This window comes from Ipomoea triloba, chromosome 10, assembly GCF_003576645.1.
Source record: "Ipomoea triloba cultivar NCNSP0323 chromosome 10, ASM357664v1".
NCBI lineage: Eukaryota > Viridiplantae > Streptophyta > Magnoliopsida > Solanales > Convolvulaceae > Ipomoea > Ipomoea triloba.
In genome coordinates, this window is record NC_044925.1 from 27,503,693 (window position 1) to 27,523,138 (window position 19,446).

At 34.6% G+C, this 19,446-nt stretch overlaps 3 protein-coding genes across 3 annotated transcripts; 1 reads left to right on the plus strand and 2 right to left on the minus strand.

Annotated features, from left to right (window-relative positions):
* Nucleotides 1–2,584: 2,584 nt before the first annotated feature.
* Nucleotides 2,585–4,283, minus strand: LOC116031897 (cationic peroxidase 2-like). Its single transcript, XM_031274249.1, has 3 exons — nt 3,863–4,283; nt 3,457–3,619; nt 2,585–3,162 (listed from the first exon to the last, which is right to left on the minus strand). Exons 1-3 carry the CDS (start codon nt 4,265–4,267, stop codon nt 2,750–2,752), a joined length of 981 nt encoding a protein of 326 aa, XP_031130109.1. The 5' UTR covers nt 4,268–4,283; the 3' UTR covers nt 2,585–2,749.
* Nucleotides 4,284–7,807: 3,524 nt separating this feature from the next.
* On the minus strand, nt 7,808–12,728 carry LOC116033595 (endoplasmic reticulum-Golgi intermediate compartment protein 3-like). The gene is made up of 13 exons (XM_031276346.1): nt 12,274–12,728; nt 12,046–12,119; nt 11,693–11,776; nt 11,515–11,595; nt 11,116–11,196; nt 10,651–10,743; nt 9,849–10,028; nt 9,659–9,726; nt 9,305–9,356; nt 9,003–9,056; nt 8,806–8,898; nt 8,316–8,382; nt 7,808–8,150 (listed from the first exon to the last, which is right to left on the minus strand). The coding sequence occupies exons 1-13, from the start codon at nt 12,413–12,415 to the stop codon at nt 8,059–8,061; spliced, it is 1,161 nt and encodes a 386-aa protein (XP_031132206.1). The 5' UTR covers nt 12,416–12,728; the 3' UTR covers nt 7,808–8,058.
* A 446-nt stretch (nt 12,729–13,174) lies between these two features.
* Nucleotides 13,175–14,337, plus strand: LOC116032761 (uncharacterized protein At4g29660-like). Its single transcript, XM_031275473.1, has 3 exons — nt 13,175–13,335; nt 13,542–13,736; nt 14,016–14,337. The coding sequence occupies exons 1-3, from the start codon at nt 13,204–13,206 to the stop codon at nt 14,133–14,135; spliced, it is 447 nt and encodes a 148-aa protein (XP_031131333.1). The 5' UTR covers nt 13,175–13,203; the 3' UTR covers nt 14,136–14,337.
* Nucleotides 14,338–19,446: the final 5,109 nt, after the last annotated feature.

Consider the following 19,446-nt stretch of genomic DNA (forward strand, 5'->3'; position numbering starts at 1 on the left):
ATGGATTAATTAATAATAATTGTTTTATAATTTGTGCTAGATAGTCAAACGTACTTGGCAATCAAGTAATTAACTGGAGAGATAGAGCACTGCATTATGGATTTATGGCCTAACTTTTAAGTTTTAACGTCTTCTTCATATATATATGTTCTCAAAATATTGAAACTTGTAATGTTGGGTCTATGTACGTCTCTTGGTTGAGTGTGGGTGTACAATAATAATAATCACTATATATGGTGTCTTAACTGATCCACAATGTATGCACCGTACCGGTTTCTAATGGTTAAATTCTATAATTTACGTGAAAATTTGTAGTTTTATAGGAATGTGCATGACATCTACCTAATTTTACCTTAACTAGCAAAGGATTATCACAAAATGAGATAAAAATCAGCATATGTTGTCTATAGCTGAGTGGTTCGATTCATGCAAAAAGGCCTATAGCTAATAGACTCAAGCGGAGAATTGAAGGAAAATAGAGAGCTCCCACACAAGCTAAGGAATACAATCAAACTTCGAACCGGTATTAACGGCATTTGAGTTAATTTTTTTGTTTTGGTAAATTCACCGGGTCTTTCTCCATCCGTTTAACGGTTCGGGTCCGCCCACGTTCGCTCCGAGAGGCACAGGAGCTGGCCCAGGGGGAATCGTCGCTTGTGGGAATTGTACCCGGGTTCTCCCTGAATTCCTCCCCACAAACAGAGCTCACTTGCAACTTGAGGTACCCCATTGGGTTTTTCATTTGAGTTAATGTTATTAGTGGAAGAATATTCTATTATACCCAGACAAATTATCCATTAATTGCATGCATATTAGTCCACTTTAGTTAGTATTGAAATTTTGCAGTCAACTTCTGCATGTAAACTAGTAAGCTTGTGCAGTGGGGATATATATATATATATATATATATTATATTGATCATCTTTTTACTTAAGTAAATGGCCATTATATTCCACCAAGTTCCTGGATCCTTCAATTGTGCCACTAGCAGTGTATATATTTGACATCTTAAAATCTCACCTTCTTCCTTTCACATTGGAAAGTACTACAATTAAATCATGTGATGTTCCAAATTTCTTCATTAATTGTCTCATAAAGGAGGAAAAGCCCAGAAAAAAAATTCAAGCAATATGATTATTCTACGGTGATAACATATACTAATAAATGATTAAGTGAACAGAACATGATTTTCGTACTAAAAAATCACAAACTTAATTCTAGTCTGTTCTATTGCTCCGGCTTTCTAGCTAGTGCTTACTATTTTATCCTTAACCTCTAATAGTGGAGTAGATGAAACCCACTATCTATATATTCAATTAGGAGTGGGGATACATATATAATTTGCCAACTTTATGTATGCATGCATGCACTCAACAATAATTAGTATATACAAATTCTTAGTGAATTTCTTGGTTGGCAAAGACAGATCGACACCCAATTATATATATGTACCTAATTGCACACATTTTAATCATCTTTAATTTATTAAAAAAAAAATCATAATTGCTACCCAAAGGACATTCGTGATAAAACCAACCTTGTAACCTTAGTTCACAAAGAACTAGAATATGGTAATAACCAGCTTAAATTGTCTATAACTAATCAGATCAATTCAAGAAAATCAATAGATATCTTCTATTAAAAAAAGTAAATTTGAAACCTTGAATTATTAACTTAATTATCCGATTAGCTCGATTGGGTTGTACACATTTTAATCGTCTTAATTACATTAATGAAGTGAATGAAATTGAAGCTATAATACTATAAGCTAAGTTCTGGTTGGCATTTTTGTTTGGGTCGAAATGGATAACGGTTTGGTTGGTGATGAGCATTGCGCGTTTGTGCATGAGATCTTTGAAGGTGGAAGGATCAACTCTGCAGAGTCGACGACAACTTTGCCTACGATATCAAGGTAGTCAACGTTGACCACGTCAGACAATCTTTTACGATGATTATGATGAATGATTGCCGCTAATTATTACGTAATTAGAAGGGCAATAATGTTTCAGACGACGTTGGTAGTAGTTAGAAATGATTAATCCCATTATTATAAATTAATAACTAGACAAAATCTCATTATATAAAATTGAGAACAAAATATTCCAAAATATATTAAATTCCAACAAGGTGATTGGATTGAAGAAGTTTTGAAGTTTGTTAGGTTTTGGACAAAAGGTGCTAGCTAGGGATTAGCATCTGGAAGATAATAGATTACGGAATTAAATAAGCTATATATGTATATGCCAAAGACCTTGTGGTCTAGTGGCACCCGCTGTCCCGATTAACACTCCCACATGGATGAACAACTGTTGACTCTTTGTGCTTCGGCTATTAGCAATATTGTTGTTTGGTTACGTAGACAATTGATCCTAATATGATATAGTGGGGATGCAACAAAATGAGGAGGGATAAGGTTGAATACTTGATTTAAATTAGGTAATGAGTTTTTTTAATTATACTGATAATAAAATCTTCTATCTGTATTTTAAAAAGTTGTTAAGCAAACAATGTATATCTTTTATACTCATTTCTTCAATGTAACCAACGAACCAAACACATCCTTACAACTTTCAAAGATATATAATTAGTGAAATGCAGCAAAGGATTTCTGTTTATTTAGTCTCAATCTCAACTCATGCATTTTACATTACTTGAAACGGATTATTCAAAATAAAGCAGCTTACGCTAGCTGGCGAAACCCTAGCTAGTATACATAACCATGCATGCAAACCCTAATTTCTTAATTGGATCAATTGAAAGCAGAACACACCCTACGGATTTCACCGTCAGTGCCAGTCTTAACTTCAATGTTACTCATCTTCACCATGGACGTCGCGAACTCCACGCTGAACCTCAGCCCAGCCACTCCTGCGATTCCCAGAAACCCTTCCACGATGGGCTTCGTGGAATTGTCGTTCCACAGTTTCTGGTCGGATTCGAGGACTCCGCGGTTGTTTCTGAGGTTGTCGAAGTACGAGGTGTCGAACGTGTTTCCGCTGCCGTTGTCCAGCGCCACGCGCGTGGAGCCGCCGCCTTGGCAGAGCGATTGCAGGGTAGCGAGGAAGGCCGGATCTATGGTGGGATCTGGGCCGTTGGCTGAGAAGTTTGATTGTAGCCTGTAGCTGAAGAACTGGCAAGCTGAAGTGCCAATGGTGTGTCCCCCTACCAACAAACAAATATCATATTTAAATAATATTCCCACTAACTATGATGCACAAAAACTCATTCTAAAAAAAAAACATTTAAATTTTAAATAATGTGACTCATAAACACTTCTTGACCAGACCCGTCATGCACCAATCTCTCAAAAAATGATCTAATAACAGGCAGCACACAAACTCTAGGTGTGGGTCCTGGAGCAAGAAAATTTCTGGTTTTGTGGGTAAGTTGAGATTTTGTCAGCGGGTAAACACCAATTTAAGTATTACTACTCACAAATTTTGAAAGAGTACTTACCAACAAGGGTAACAAGATCTTGAGTGTTAAGACCTTTATCAGAAAATTTTTGCCTCTGGACATCAACAGAATCTGTAAAAGCAGGCAGGTTAGACGCATCGGAAGCCACCGAAACCAAACCGTCTCTTCGTCCCAAAGGTACAGCCCATGTCGGTCCATTAGTCTGCACGAACAATTCAATAATTAAAAAAACAAAATAATGACCAACATATAATTATACAAGAGTCAAGACAACCCCAACTAAGTTATTAGCCTTTTAGTTGGTAATAACAAGATTACAAGTTTACTAATTAGCCTTTTCGGTTTAGGCCAATCAGGGCTGGTTTATGTGCACACTTTCGAGCAGTAATTCAAATTTTTCTGATCAATCAAAAACATATAATTATACGTCGTATAAATTAATTACCAGTACAACCGAGTCTCGAGCAGCAAGAGCCAAAATATCAGCACAAGAGACAACACCAGGACAGGCAGCCTCAACCTGCTGCTTAGCATCATCGATAACCTCGTACCCACGCAGCCCCTGGTTAAAGAGGAAGGTTTTCTCGGCGTTGGGGCCGTCGATGAGAACAGAGGCGTCGCAGCCACGGACAAAGCAATCATGGAAATGAAGCCTCAACAATGCCGGTGCAACTGTGGGGTCGGATTGAAAGTGTGAATTCACTGCACTTCGGACAATGGTTTCGACGGTTGGGCACGTAGTTAAATAGAACCCAACCTGCGTGCCTTGGCCGAACACCATTGTTGCAGCCATGGCGGCCATGAGGAACAATGGAATGCACATTTTGTTGAAGCAATCCATTGTATGCATGTGTATAACTCAGTAGATAGATAGAGCTTTTGAGTTGTATTGAAGATATAGAGGATGGTCCATATTTATAGGCATTCGGAAGGGACTAGTATGCAACTAGTGGGGGCAATTTTTGATTGATTAGTAGTTTTAAGTAAATGATCAGAGTTAATATGTGCTAGCTGTTCTACGTAAAATTAAACATGCATGCATAATTATTTGGAAGGTTATAAATAATTACAGTATATTCCAGTTGAGTTGGTAACACAGTTTATTTGGATTTGAGCTGTTTATTAGCTTTTTTTTTTGTTTGAGTCTTAAAGTGAGCAACCTAAGTCTGTTAAGGTTATAAGGTGAGTTTTTATGGAATAACATATATTTGTCCCTAAAAGCATCCTTATCAGTTTTAATTTTTTGAGGGGTTATTTCAGTCCACCTGAGAATGAAGTCAGTAGAGGGAAGAAGCAAAACAAAAAAAAAAAAAAAAAAAAAAGGAAAAAGAAACATAGAAAAGCTGTCAATTTCTGAAAAAGTAAAAAATAAAAATAAAAATAACAGAAGTGATTTACGCGCCGCGCGTGCGCATGCCAGCTAGGCGCGCAGCCATTCATTTTCCATGTTTAATGTGTCAGTTTGGGCCCCACAATAATCCCATTACTTGCCGAAATTAAAATCTCCAAAAACTCTCTCTCACACTAGTTATGAACTCACTTTTGGTTTATTGGTCTGAAAAAACTTGCTATGATCCACATGTGAATGCTCTAACATCAAAGTTTCGTTTCATCTATCAGAGTTCCATTACCTGATTGTGTTGTTCGTTTTGTTCGTAGAGATTGTAATCAAGTAGCCCATATCTTAGCCAAGATGGAGGCGGCTTGTGCTAGGCATCATAATTGGTTTAATGTACCTCGGAGGTTATTGGTTCGGTCTTTGATTAATGCATGATTATTTTCCCCTTCAAAAAAGTAAGGTATAAGATCTACATCATCCTCATTAATTCTTTTTTTTTTTTTTTTAAAGTCATCTTCTCAATAATTAATAAGCAATAAATTATTGTGTTGGGTTTTTTTTTTTTTTAAGTAATAAATTATAGTTTCAAAAACAAATACTTTTTAAAAGAAATTCAAATTTCAATTTTCCCAAATTATTATTATTATTATTATTATTATTATTATTATTATTATTATTATTATTATTATTATTATTATTATTANCATCTTCTCAATAATTAATAAGCAATAAATTATTGTGTTGGGTTTTTTTTTTTTTTAAGTAATAAATTATAGTTTCAAAAACAAATACTTTTTAAAAGAAATTCAAATTTCAATTTTCCCAAATTATTATTATTATTATTATTATTATTATTATTATTATTATTATTATTATTATTATTATTATTATTATTAGTATTAGTATTATTATTATTATTATTATTATTATTATTATTATTATTATTATTATTATTATTATAGGGAATATCAATTAAGCACAGTGTATGACAAAATTAAGTTTGGTATGGAATATGGATGCCTGAAATGTCAATATTATCTACCAATCAAATTGGAATGTAATACACACTCGTTACGTTGGTCCAAGCAAAGATAGAATTGATTTGTATACTAAAGAAATTTGCTATTTTGTCTTAATTTTAGTTCCTATTGTGTATCTTTGGAGATGGACAAACAATAAAATATCTTTATATTTATTAGTTGCATGTGAACTGCATCTTGTATTAATCAAATATAAAAAAATCAATTCAATTTTGTCATGTATGAAATGAATATTATGAAGTAAAATAAAGAAGAAAAAGCACTGCGTATCTCTCTATACTTAAAATTTCAATGAACTATAATGAGTTCAGTCCTGAAAGTGGTGACCAAGTAGGTGAAACATAATTATTGTATTGGAAGGTTGAGCCCAGTTTGAACTTTACTTATAATTAGGAGAATTAGTACATTAGGTACATATAATAATGTAATATAATGCATGAGTAGTGATGAAGGCAATAATGCAAAGAAAATAACGAAAATGAGGTCATTTGAAAAGCAAATTAAATATATATATAATTTAATGCATAAATATTCTCTTTGCATTATTTATTCCAATATGTTTATTTTTTCTCCATTGGCCTAAGTAGTGTAACAGACTAGTATATCTATTGCATATTAGTCAATTTTGTGTATCATATTTCATATCATTCAGTTTTGTCTTTTGTCCCCAAGTGTAAAATTTCCACATCTCTCTTGCCTGCAATTTTTATTTTTATTTTTTTTGGATTTTGGAGCTTTTCTAAACCCCAAAACCTCCAATGTAGAACCAAATAGAAGTTGTCAAATTATTAGCTACTCTATTGTGTGCTCAAGGACTACAAGAATGTAAATCAACCTAAGTAGTCTATAATTGATCGGGTCAAAATCAGACTCATAAATAGTTAAGTTTAGAATCGTTATCAAGCTAACTACTCAACTAATTTGGTTAGGTTGCTTCGGTGAGATTATTGTGTGTTAAACATTAGATTCTTTGAGGATTGAAATGTATGTGGAGGTGTAATTAGCTAGGATGGAATTGGATTGTGTTCCAAATTGGCTGGCATTTTGCATGACGGCTGCCGTATTGAGTAGGGAAGACTACAAGGTGTAATTATGTTTTATTGGGAAAATTAAGATATGAAAACTAAGGGACAGTACCTATACTAGGTCCCATGCATGCATGCATGGTTTAATTTTGAATGTTTGAAGATCAGAGTCAGCATCAAAGATTATTATATTTCTGTATATTATACCAACTTGCATATAACATCTCCATTATATTTATTATTCCACAATCTAAGAGTGGAAGATCGATTCTTCATTAGGGCACACGCCTTTGAAAATTTTGCAGTAATCAAAATTTGACTTGATATGTCCCGAAGGAGTCGATGAGTGAGTACAATGTGATTTTCGTACTAAAAAATCACGTGTTTGATTCTTATATATCAACATTTTAATTTCTTGATTGAACCTATTTGTATAAGATCTTTTCAGCACAGTTTACCTCTAACGTAACGTATGATTTGTAAGTTACACATGCAGAAATTATCCTCAATTAATAAATAGGTGTTTGATGAAATAGTTAATTTAGTGAGATTAGTTGACCTAATCTAGCTTATACATTGAAAGGTTTGAGAATAGAATTAAGAGCATATTTAGTGAAATTAGCTTACCTGATCAATTATACATCGGACATGACACAATATGTGTAAGTTTTTTTCTATGGTATAGATCGGTGCCAGTGTCAATGATACCTAATACAACTATATATAACTTACCTAATTGTAGTTGTGCCAGATACTATAACTCTATAAGTACTCCAATAGTGTCAATAATACCCGATCCGATACAAATAGATATACCATAAACATAATTTAACTAATTACTATTGACATTGGCATTAATACTGATCACCACCCTAGAAGTTATACATGCATATATATATATATATATATATATATATATACATACATACATATATATACACACATACACACAGTCACACACAATGGATTACAGATGGGACATGAGATAGAGTTATCAAAGAACTATGGCGTATCATCATTTAAACAGATTCCAATACATCAAAACAATAGTAGATGACTAGGATTAGAGATAACAAAATCTGGTTTAGTATCAAACCGGAATAATGATTGGCTAAAACTGGTTACAGAAGAGCTGTAAATCTAAAGTGTAAAAACTCCAATTCCTCCAATAATGAAGCCAGAAGTGAATAGAGGATGCACATGATGAAGCAGGCTGGAACTGGAATGCTGCCTCAGATCAGGTGAATTTTCCAAGCTCAATCTTCTTCTTTAGCGCTTTTTGGCCATGGTAAACGAACGAATCAACTAGCCCCGCAATTGTGAAGATACCTGCACGCGAGAAAAAGGACCAGTTTCATCCTACGAGGTCGTATTCTCAAGGTAATGGCGGCTTTAGAGACTTCGTTTCTGGAAATTAAAGCAAGTTCTTCGAGACATGTTTACTATATATAAACCCTTCTACAGTCGCAAATATTAATCAGATATTGAGATTACCGCCGATTATTGCACAAACGCTCGTGAGGAAATGAAGGAATGGAACGTGCTCCTCCGTAAAGGTCACCTGCAGCAGTTTAAACCGAATTTAATGTATACGATAGCTTTATTGTTGAACATCGAATATAATTACTAGCGAGACTTCATGGTTTGAAATGATAGATAAGACCTCGTTTGCATGTCAAATATTCTGCATGCGTGTTATAACACCAAATGAAAACCGAAATTCACAGAACTCCAGACAAGGTATGGTGGGAATTTTACAACTTCTGTAATAGCGTAATTAAATCATTTTATTTGGCATCGAAAACTTTTGTAACCCTGCTGAATGTTGATGCACTTTAAACTTATATATATGGGTTAAAGGAAGAACAGCTCACACCTTGATGGGAGTCATAGAAGAAACGACTGTACTATGTTTATATTTGGCAAAAAAACGTGTGTAAACTCAATTAATGAGTAGTTATATGGGAAGGAAAGAAGATCTCACCTTGATGGGAGAAAGATCGTAGAAGAAGAAAACTCCTGGATGTAAATTAAAGTGACCAGGTTCGGTACTCTTATAATGCTCAGTCACCGAGAACTGTAAAACAGCAATGCCTTCTCATAAAATGAAAAAAAAAAAAAAACAAACAAACAAATAAGAAACTTCAATACGATTCAAATTATCAAGAGTATCAAAGATACCTGATTTGAGTTAATCTTGTGGCCTCTGATATTTGTGTATATTGTAGGAACCACCTGTAAAGCCATAAGAAATAGCAAAATTCAAATTCTTTTTTCTGTGTTTGAGTACGCAAATACAGAGTAACTTTGTGTGTGAATTACTAGAAGAATGAACATAATCGTTTTGAGGTAAAAATTAAACATAGGGCTTTGGGCTGTAGGAAAAACAAGGATTTCAACCGGAAGATGTCTACATAAAGTATGGCTTCCACACATACACGGATAAAGGGAAAACATGAGAGATTTTGCATGAGAATACTGACCTTAAGAAAATATTGATACATTCCATTTGGTGATTCTTGCACCCAATGAACCCTAGAGATTGAAGAGAGCATGAGATGCAATAATGTGAATAGATGTATCATGGAAAACGAATCCTTCCCTTTCCACCTTCCCTTGGGAGTGGAGGGTTTTAGATAAACTAAAATACACGAGAATAACAGCATACTAGAAAAAAAATATGGAAATGGTCCGCAGTAAATCATGAGACACTAGTTTGACAACACTGATCATAGCTATACATGTATTTTAAGAACTAGTCGACTTGAAAAAATAAAAATAAAAATTCCAGAAGATATTATGTAAAAATATATTTCTATAGTGCAAATGGTATTTACTTATCAAGTGGATTTACAATTCCAGGAATAGAAGCTCCAAAAGATAACTTGTTTATCGTATGGCTTATCTGCACAACATAAAATGAAGTCAAAATACTAGTCTTTTTGGTCCCAAAAAATAAAATTTACAAAGGAATGCAACAAAAATTGGATCAAAAAGCTAAAGAATCACAAAATCAGGGAATCTTACATTATAAGTATCCATCTGAAACGCCAGCAAATCACTCAACTGAACATTTGCGTGATGAAAACTTTTGCCAGGAGAAAAATGGAAATTTCCAGCAACCTTATTGACCTCTAGAGATCCATGGATGTTGCACCCTTCGCCTTCTTCATCTTTAATCTTTTGGATGAAGCCTTCCCTTTGACACTACAAGTTTTATCAAATAAATAACCCAATGAACATTTGAATATACAAAAAGCGCAACAGAGAAGAATAAAAAGACAACTCAACATATTCAAATGCTTCTATTGTCAAGATGACTACTAATTAGACTAAAATTACTTTGTAAATATTTCAAAAAATTACTCTTCACAGAGGCACAATAAATAAAATTATAAGGACAACGCTTTCTGCTTATACAGTACACAACAAATTAATCAAAGGAAACCATTAAAGAAAAAGAAAAACATTCATCAATCAGCAATCTTACTTTTTTCTACTATAAGTCTATAATTAATTAAGATAATCTAGTATAAATTGTTTTAAGTCATAAATAGAAGTAATTTTCTTTTCTTCTTCTTCTTCTTCTACTTTTTGGTGGGGGATCCACTCTTCCAGCGGTGAGGAGTAAAATTAATTGATTAGCACAGAAAAATATTTATTTTCTTCATTGGTTAAACCTTACTATTACTACATAAGTTTTTGTTTTTCTTATTCAATTGCTTATGTAGATAATAAAAAATAGTAACATGTGGCTAACTTAGCCATGGCATTCTAGAGGATCAATATATTGAGCTAATGGGAAAGCCTTTGCACAATCAAATCCAACCTGATCTATTAAATCTGTGTTTGTGATCGCCCAGCCTCTTTTTCTGTACGCTTCACGAACTTCTTCACACGAATTACAACAATCATCATCTGACTGCAAAAAGAATACAGGTTGATAAAGAGTGAAACCTTAAGAAAAATCATGCGTAGAATATACGAATTACACTCCTTCATGCGTCAAGGTTACTACTTGATGCACAGCATGAATAATCCACACTTATTGTCTTCCCACTCTTAAATCAAAACAAAATAACTAATGATGATGAACAGTAGATGTCACAATAAGGAAGACTTCCCATCTATTCCCACCGGTTAGAGAATTTATCACCTTGACAAATTTTTCAATTGTCGAATATTTTGAAATCAACCTTTAAATACTAGTCCCTGCAGATAAACTAAGAGCAATTTCTTTGCCAGAACAATGAAACAAGAATGTACAAGCATAGCAGTATGATAAAAATTGTACCATTTCTGCTCCAAAGCATGTACCACAGTATGTCTCATTATGCTCCAGTCTGCCACCATGCTTCTGTAAAGGCTTCTCAACCTGCATTTAATTATAATGAAACCATGAAATGATGAAATGAAGAGAGAAATGTAGGAACTTCATTCTACCAAGTAGTCTGCACCAAATGGATATTAGAAAGTAGAAGTGGAAATTCAAGTTTAGAAAAAGTTGCCAACACAAATATCAAGCTTTAGCTCATGACATCTTGAGATATATGTAGATGGTGATATAGAAATAATGCGGATCACTTTCATCCCAATTTCACTTGTCGCCCTTACTTCAACTTAGATCATTCCAACGTTTAACAGACCTCCATTTGAGGGAAGAAAAAAAAGAAGAGGATATCCAGCGCATTACCTTAGGTGCACCAATTCCTTCTTGTTTAACTTCAATAACATTACCATGAGAATCAATTCTTTTCTTGAATATATCATGTCTCTGTTAGTCATCATGGAGAGAACTATGAGCATAAGAGCAATGGCAGACAAGAAAATAGAGCAAAAGATTTTAAAAAAGAACATTTTACACCACATACTATGTCAAGATGTTGCTCCCCACTAATATCCATGGCATCTACACTAACTAACGAACACCGGATAGCTGGAAAGGTGACATCAAACTGCATGAACAAGTAAAAATAGTAATGTAAACCTTCAAAGATAAGTATAGATCAGGAACCAAACTTATTGTTGCAAGTGCAAGTAAAAACCATGATTGGAGGCCCATGTTAGGCAAAAACATCACAATTCACAGTTTCACACACCATGAATTTCATAGAAATAATAAAGTATTGAACTTTATACCCAATAGTGCCTAACCAGAGGAACAACAAAAAGTATATGGTGAAAGCATTTCAATTTCAATACTGCATAAAGTAAGGAACTTTACATTGATATGCAATTTTTCTCCTCTTGAAGTGTCTACAATAAGCCTAGTCTCAGTAACAGTATGGAGATACAGTCCTGCAATTCAATTCAATTCAACAACCACCCAATCAAAAACCAAATATTCCACAAAATTAACCAAAAATAACGATCAAAATGCTTCTAGACGCAAGTTTCACTGATCAGAAATATCGCAACGGGTAAATCGAGCTGGGAGAAGAGCGAAACATACTGAACTCGGAGAAGAAAAGCAGGAGCATAACGATGGAGGAGACGAGGGTGATAACACCACCGGAGAGAGTACGGTTGTAGAAATCCTCATTGATTTTGGGGTAAGCATCCAAGTTCCTGAGCTTATTGAATACTTTATCCATTCCAGACCTCTCTTCTGTATCACATACGCATAAATATGAGAAATCTCTTCTCTTTAAGTGGCTTGCCGGCTTCTGCAAAAGGTAGACGACGGCGCGGCGAACGACAGCGGAGGAAAGGGGAGTACGGAACTTGGTGCGGTGTCGGGTTGGGAATATATATATATGGGATGGATTCGGGTCGGGTCCGTCAACGCGACAGAATCGGCGTCGAGGGAGTAGCCACCGGTGCGTCAGAGGTCAAATGAATCTATCGATTTGGTATTACCCTCAACTTCAACAGTCAGCGCCGGATTTTTCTTTTCTTTTCTTTTCCTTTTTGAGATTTTTATTTATTTGGTAGAGAGAAATAAATAGATAAATTAGGTAATTCGGTATTTCCTAGGCTAGACTTTCCATTGTTACACCATGGACCAGATTCATATTGTATTCTGATTCTTAATATAACAATTTTATATTTTCAGTTAACGTATTTTGTACTTACGATTAACAATTTTTATACTTATAACAAATAACTTGATAATTGTTGACACATAATATGATTGTTATATATACAGAAACTTTCAATTGCAAATACAGAATGTGTCAATTACATATACAAAATTTAAAGGTCATTTTTAAATCAGGTCTATAATACAAGATAGACCTTACTCCATAGTATAATTTGCCCTGTGCTACTGTCTTGAGTCATTCTTCATCTATAATTCAATAATTGAGCTTCTAGAACCATCTTCTGAATTGGGCTTATGGGCTTGCATATGATCGGCCCACAAATCTACAACAGAAATCGTATGGCGAAACCATTTCAATTACAAGACGACGTCGCTGCTGTCGCGGCCTGCCGCTCCGACGCGAATCCGGCGAAGAAGCTACAAGCCGACGCGCCGTTGCCGACGAAGAAGCTACTTGGATATTTAGTCACGGTATTTGGAAATACTCCGTATTTTTATTCCAATGGATAGATTATATTTTACAATTGAGAAATGTTGTTAGCTATTGCATTTCTCGACAGGTTTTATGTGAAGCTTTTCTACATTGCGTTGTGACCTTTCTATAGAAATTAGGTCTTTAGTTCCTGCATATCTGGAAGATAATTGTTCTCGAATTGAATGCATATTTCCTCTTGTAGCTCGGCTTGAAAATGGTATCCTATATGTTTAGAAAATATTCAGAGTATTTGTACACGAAATGGGAAAGGACGATTCTTTGGGACATGGTTGAGCCATACAGGAGACCAAGATCATTTACTCCGCTTGTCACAATCTACATCTCTGCATTTTATACCGGGGTCATTGGCGCAGCCATCACTGAGCAACTCTATAAGGTAAAAAAATTATTATAAGGAACCATATGACTTTCTCTGTTCCTAGGTTTGCCCTTGTAGTTATAGCTTTGAAGGGAATTATAAATGTTCTGTCGAGAGAGTAGTTATGAACAGATACTGCATTGTAATATTCAAAAAATAATGTTTATAGCAATGTTAAAGATGAGAATTTCGAAAATATTTGCTCAATAAACAGTTCCTCGAATTCTGTCAGATCTGCATTGTTGTGAATTACTGTTTCTGTGTATGTTGAGCCTTTATTTTTGCCCTGATGATCAGGAGAAGTATTGGGAGGATCATCCCGGTGAAATGGTACCTTTTATGAAACCGATGTTTTATGGTGGCCCTTGGAGAGTTATGAGAGGTGATGTTCCTCCAACTGGAAAATTTGAGCTATGAACCGTTGTTAGTTTTTAGCTTTGTTTTGTTTCGAATGTTTTGTGTATATGTTACACCTTCTCATGTTTGTTGTTGCTCTGAATGGCAATATTTATAGATAATAAGCTCCACAACTACACAGCTTTGGAGCATAGACTTTGTGGTTTTTTAAAAGAAACACTTTTCTTTGTCATCTTGATTTTCATTATTGTTTTTCGAGAAATCTGTACCAGAACATAGTTCAGAAAACTGTTCTAACCTCAAACCATGAGTCCATGACCAAGTTTTAAAAACCTTTCATTTATGGGAGTGTCTGCAGCCACTACTCTAATATGTGCTCTGGGTGAATTTTGTCTTGTGACTATAATCGACAAAGAACCACAAGGAGATAAACTAGTTTAGATTGCCCATAGTTGCCTGACTCAAACCAAGAAAACCACTAAACCGCTCCCACTAGGAGTTGAACTTGAAATGTTGTAGTTACCAAGCCAACAACCTCACTTACAAAGTTCAAAAACCAGTTGCAACTGTATCAGACTTAGCAGCCATTAGCATTGCCAATCCCAATAAATGTCAACCAATAACCCCTTAACAGTACACTTGAAGATGCCAAAAGAACAAAAACTGTAAAACCAGAGTCAAGCAGCCATTTTCCAACCAGAGACATAAACTAATCTTGGACTCGAATTCGAAATTTTTAATTAAGATTCACGGCATCTTATCCATATGTACTTCGCGAGAGAAAAGTTACATATGTAATTATTGTATGTGCGTATGTACACACACTCACAAATAGAAAAGTTACATACATAATTATTGTATGTATGTGCGTATGTACACACATATGTATATATATATATATATATTGTTGCATATATATATATATATATGCATGAATTAAATACAATATAATGTTGAACTGTTGAAGTAGTCAATGAATATAGTTAGGGTGCAAACGAATGAGCATCCTGTGAAAGGTAGATTTATGGCAGGGCAAGACGATGCCTTTATGGCTGCAAAACCCATACTCTTCAGCAGCTTCCTCTAACAGTTTCTGGAAAAATGGATTGTTCAAGTATGAGGTTGGGAGCACATATCTCCTCAGCTCTTCTCCCACGTACACCACGAAATGCCCCTTCGGAGTTCTCCCCCTGCCACCATTGCCACCACCCGCCATTCTCAGGCTGCTTTTGCTTCTGCTATTACGAGGTTAGGTTTCCCGTAGACTGTCCTGTATCGTTAGATTATTTGTATCTAACACTTTGATTTGCTAATTAATCAAGGTGAGACTTCAATTCATATGTGTGTGCATATATATAGATTATATTAGGGTTAGGAGAAGAGGGGGATAATGGAGGAAGAAGATGATGGGGTTACGGACATAAACAGTACGTTGTAGTAGCCTATACTAGTAGTGCTAGTTTAGGTGAGTGCATTGCAGATGGATGTGGACAATGCGAACCAGCTTACCAACTTGGTGTCTTCTCATAAAAGTGTTTTCAACAAATTTATCATAAAATAGGTATGTAATGACTCTAATCATCGAGCTGGTAAGATAGTTAACTTAGTAAACACAAAGTTTTAATATTTTTCTCAATTTTGGTGGATTAGTTATAGTCAACATAGATTGCAGTTTTACCTTAACTTCTTGTGATTCTTTGTTGGCTAAAGTCACAAGACGAAATTTCTCCGAAATCAAAGCTATATAGAAGTCTAAATTATTAATGTTGGACTGTCAATCTAATGTGTCTATTAGTGGTTATTGTAGTTGTATTTTTTTTTACTTTTTTAGTAGTAAGAACATTATATTACAATTATAGAGGAAGTGTATGTTTATTTTAGCTAGTCAAGTTTCACTTTTCTTGATCGACGTGGACTGTTTATCTAAAATCATATTAGACCGAATTGAATGTTACTATTTGCACCTAGAGATCAGATCGAGATGACTCTTGTATTCTTCTCGCAGCCAAATAACCATAACCCCAACATATATATTAAGGGAAAAGGGGTTAAATAGATCCCGAATTTTACTCAAAAGTGTAATTAGGTTCTTCAACTTTAAAAAAGTGCAATTAAACACTTGGAACTTTGACGGTAATCTTGATTTGATAGGCTGATGCATGTTAGCAGTGTTTTGGTTTGAGTTGCATGTACATGTGGTTCGAGGGGACACAACATAAAAAGAGCTATGCAGCATATTTTTCGGTGCCAAACTTGAAATGACCATACCCCAATCCATGCTTAGCTGCTTTTGCATGCCAAAGATTATACCAAAACCATTCAAATATTTTGCAAATTAAAATTACAAATTCTTAATGAACATGTTTCAACTTTCAAATTCCTCCTCAAATTGACAAATTCTTTCATGTTACTCTTTTTATAATAATTAGTGTATGTGCATATATATACATACGCATACACGTAGACACATATATATGGAAATTATTTAGAGAGTGTCAACATTACTTATTAATGTTCATAAAAAATAAAATAAAAAATTTAAAAAAAGTACTATGTATATACTTAATTGCATCGTTTAATACTATTGGCACAACTCATACAAGTTTTAATTCTTCTCAGTTTTCAATAAAGTAACAGAAACATATCTATGCTACCAGTGTGTGTGTGTCAAGTTCAAATGAGAGCAAGGCCTCATGTAAGAAGTATGTTCAAATTGCGTTCGTCCATCTTTGAAGGTCTAATGACTGTACTGGAAAATAAGAAAAAAATACAGTGATATTTTTGTAATTATTACAAAATCCGTTTGTACACTTGTAAAGGTTTGATAGTGCATCTGTAAATAACTAACGTTTTGCATTGTTAGTTATTAACGAATGCACTATGAAACTTTTCAAAACGCAAAAACAAATATAATAATTACAAAAATATCACAGCGTATTTTCTCTCTTATTTTCAGCTATTAGATATGTCAAATCAATGGCTAGCATTTATTCACACTTATCACAAGAAGCCTATGAGAGTACAATCAAATTTTATATATGTAAGGGTACAACCTCCGTATACAATAATTGAGTACGTACTATACCTACAAGGCTACAAAGGCTAGAATATAATCGAAACCCCCACTAACATATCTATACATGTGAGGCATGTTTGTACAAAATAGGGAAAAACGTAAATAGTTAATAAGTTCATTCTTAAATCAACAATCTTACTATGGAGACAATAATATTATATCCAGTCCCGCATCACATACAAACCAATACATAAGTCGAGATCAAATCTCTACTCTTAATTTTTGTGGCGAAGTTAGGGTAGTTTTGATTCGAGTACTCATTATTGAAAGGATAGTGTACCCTATGCCGTATAGTATAATTCAATTCCATCCTTAATTGGAAAAGCAACTAGAAACCTGTGTCGATATATCCATGAAAAAACTATGAAACCTTCATGTGACACATGAGATCTGGTACCTGCGGGTCCTCATTATCATATCATTATCATCAATAATTGATGAGACTTATGTGTAGTCAACATGGCAAGTGAAGGAGTTAGAAATTTTGTGGATGAGACACATTTGCTGGAAATGAGCAGTCATCTTAGTACATGTTTGCTTCTACCTGTGGGACTACTAACTTAGCTTGGATATGGACTCTACATTTTGTTAAAGCCGGCCTAAAGGACAACATTTAGGTACTTAACATTATAGTACTTTTTGTGTATGTGCTTTTAATAAAGTGTAAAGGATAATATATAGTTTGTTTTGGTTATATACATTATTAACATTAATATAAAGTGCAATGGCATATCAGATAATATAAAGGTTTTTAGAATTTATATATATTGTTATACCAATATACTTTGTGTGTTGTGTATTACAAATGTAAAATAAAATAAATTTGAATCAAATCGATAAACGTGTTTGATTGGTTATAGATGGGATAGTAAATTGATTAAAGAATTAGTGAATAATTGAGTCGGTGTTATAGGTGGGTGGGTGAGGGAGTAGCGGGAATGTATGACTGGGCAAGTGCTAGGTGAGCACCAAGCCAAGGCATTTAGCTGGGTGAGGCGTGTGAGGTGATCGTTTATGACCTTAATGGGGTGTTTGATGCAAGCACGCCTATATGCCATCGAGGCACATGACTAGCGCAAGTCACTTGGGACAAATGCACCTACACGTCATCGAGGCAATCGGTAGTCTAGCACATGTTGGGATTGGGATGTAAAACCATTAATCTTGATGCCCCCACACACCAATCCTACAAAAATTTGTGATACATTAAATAAGCTACCTCTGATGTAATGATAGGATTATAAGGCTACTCATGTGTCTTACAGAGCTCATTAGTGTATTTTTTGACTTCACTAGTGTATTTTTAATTAGACTTTATTAGTGTATTTTTCGACCTCACTGGTACACTTTTTAATCTCACGAGTATATTTTCTGATCTTGACAGTGTAGGCCTACTTATCGGTTGCGTTATTAGTAGATCTCTTGGTAGTCTCGTTATTATTGAACAAAATAATATAAGAGTCATTACCATTTTTGGTCCTATTGTTATTGTGACATTGCCAATTTTACTCCACTTCCTTAATTTTTGCCACATTATACCCGCTCTTTTCATGGTATTGCCACTTTTGGTCCATCGTTAGCTTATCCGTCCAGGAGCCGTCAAACCGAGGGGTAGAATTGTCTTTTCAGTAGAGGGTCGTCGTCTCCTATACATTAGCCCAATTCTGCTGGTTTAGTTTACACAGTTTTAGCTTCATCTTCATGGAGACCTAAATGTGTTGTCCATTAGCAGCTACAATATCTCGTCCTTAAGTTTGAGATCCAATGGAAAGATGCAAAGGAGAAAGCTCTAATTTTTCGAGTTCTTCAACTAGACTGAGGAAGTGCTACTTGTATGGAGAATGGATTTCAATTGAACAATGCGGATGTGGACAAGAAATGGGGTTGAAGACATCATGGACAAATGAGAATCCGGGTAGGAGATATTGGGAATGTGCAAGATGTAAGGTTAGTATTTTTTTCACTTTTTTTGAATGGGTAATTTTATTTTCGAATTTTGGCATTAGGAATTTTATTGTTCATCTTGCAAAGGCCGGGAATAATTGTAGTTTTTGTGTCAATTTTGCCAATTTTCAGGATTATTTCGGTGGATTTGTAAGGTGGTATGATCCCCCAATTTGCCCTAGGGCAAAGAGGATAATATCCGGTTTATTGAAGAGGATTAACCAAAAAGATGAAGAAATTGCAATGTTAAAGGCCAAGTTGAGAATTACCCCAAGAATGGAAGAAATGAATGATAGCAGTAGAAAATGTACACCCCTGTTCGTTGTTGTAGCTTTGATTCTACTGGCAGTT

What these genes read in the sequence shown, in the direction of transcription:
- LOC116031897 (XM_031274249.1), bottom strand. Translation starts at nt 4,267, where the DNA reads ATGCATACAATGGATTGCTTCAACAAAATGTGCATTCCATTGTTCCTC. An exon ending in CTCGAGACTCGGTTGTACTG is followed by an intron (nt 3,620 to 3,862) that starts GTAATTAATTTA and finishes TTGTTCGTGCAG; the next exon opens with ACTAATGGACCGACATGGGC. An exon ending in AGATCTTGTTACCCTTGTTG is followed by an intron (nt 3,163 to 3,456) that starts GTAAGTACTCTT and finishes GTTTGTTGGTAG; the next exon opens with GGGGACACACCATTGGCACT.
- LOC116033595 (XM_031276346.1), bottom strand. Translation starts at nt 12,415, where the DNA reads ATGGATAAAGTATTCAATAAGCTCAGGAACTTGGATGCTTACCCCAAA. An exon ending in GGGAGCAACATCTTGACATA is followed by an intron (nt 11,596 to 11,692) that starts GTATGTGGTGTA and finishes GATGACTAACAG; the next exon opens with AGACATGATATATTCAAGAA. An exon ending in CGTTTGTGCAATAATCGGCG is followed by an intron (nt 8,151 to 8,315) that starts GTAATCTCAATA and finishes TCTCGCGTGCAG; the next exon opens with GTATCTTCACAATTGCGGGG.
- LOC116032761 (XM_031275473.1), top strand. Translation starts at nt 13,204, where the DNA reads ATGGCGAAACCATTTCAATTACAAGACGACGTCGCTGCTGTCGCGGCC. An exon ending in TACTTGGATATTTAGTCACG is followed by an intron (nt 13,336 to 13,541) that starts GTATTTGGAAAT and finishes TTCCTCTTGTAG; the next exon opens with CTCGGCTTGAAAATGGTATC. An exon ending in TCACTGAGCAACTCTATAAG is followed by an intron (nt 13,737 to 14,015) that starts GTAAAAAAATTA and finishes CCTGATGATCAG; the next exon opens with GAGAAGTATTGGGAGGATCA.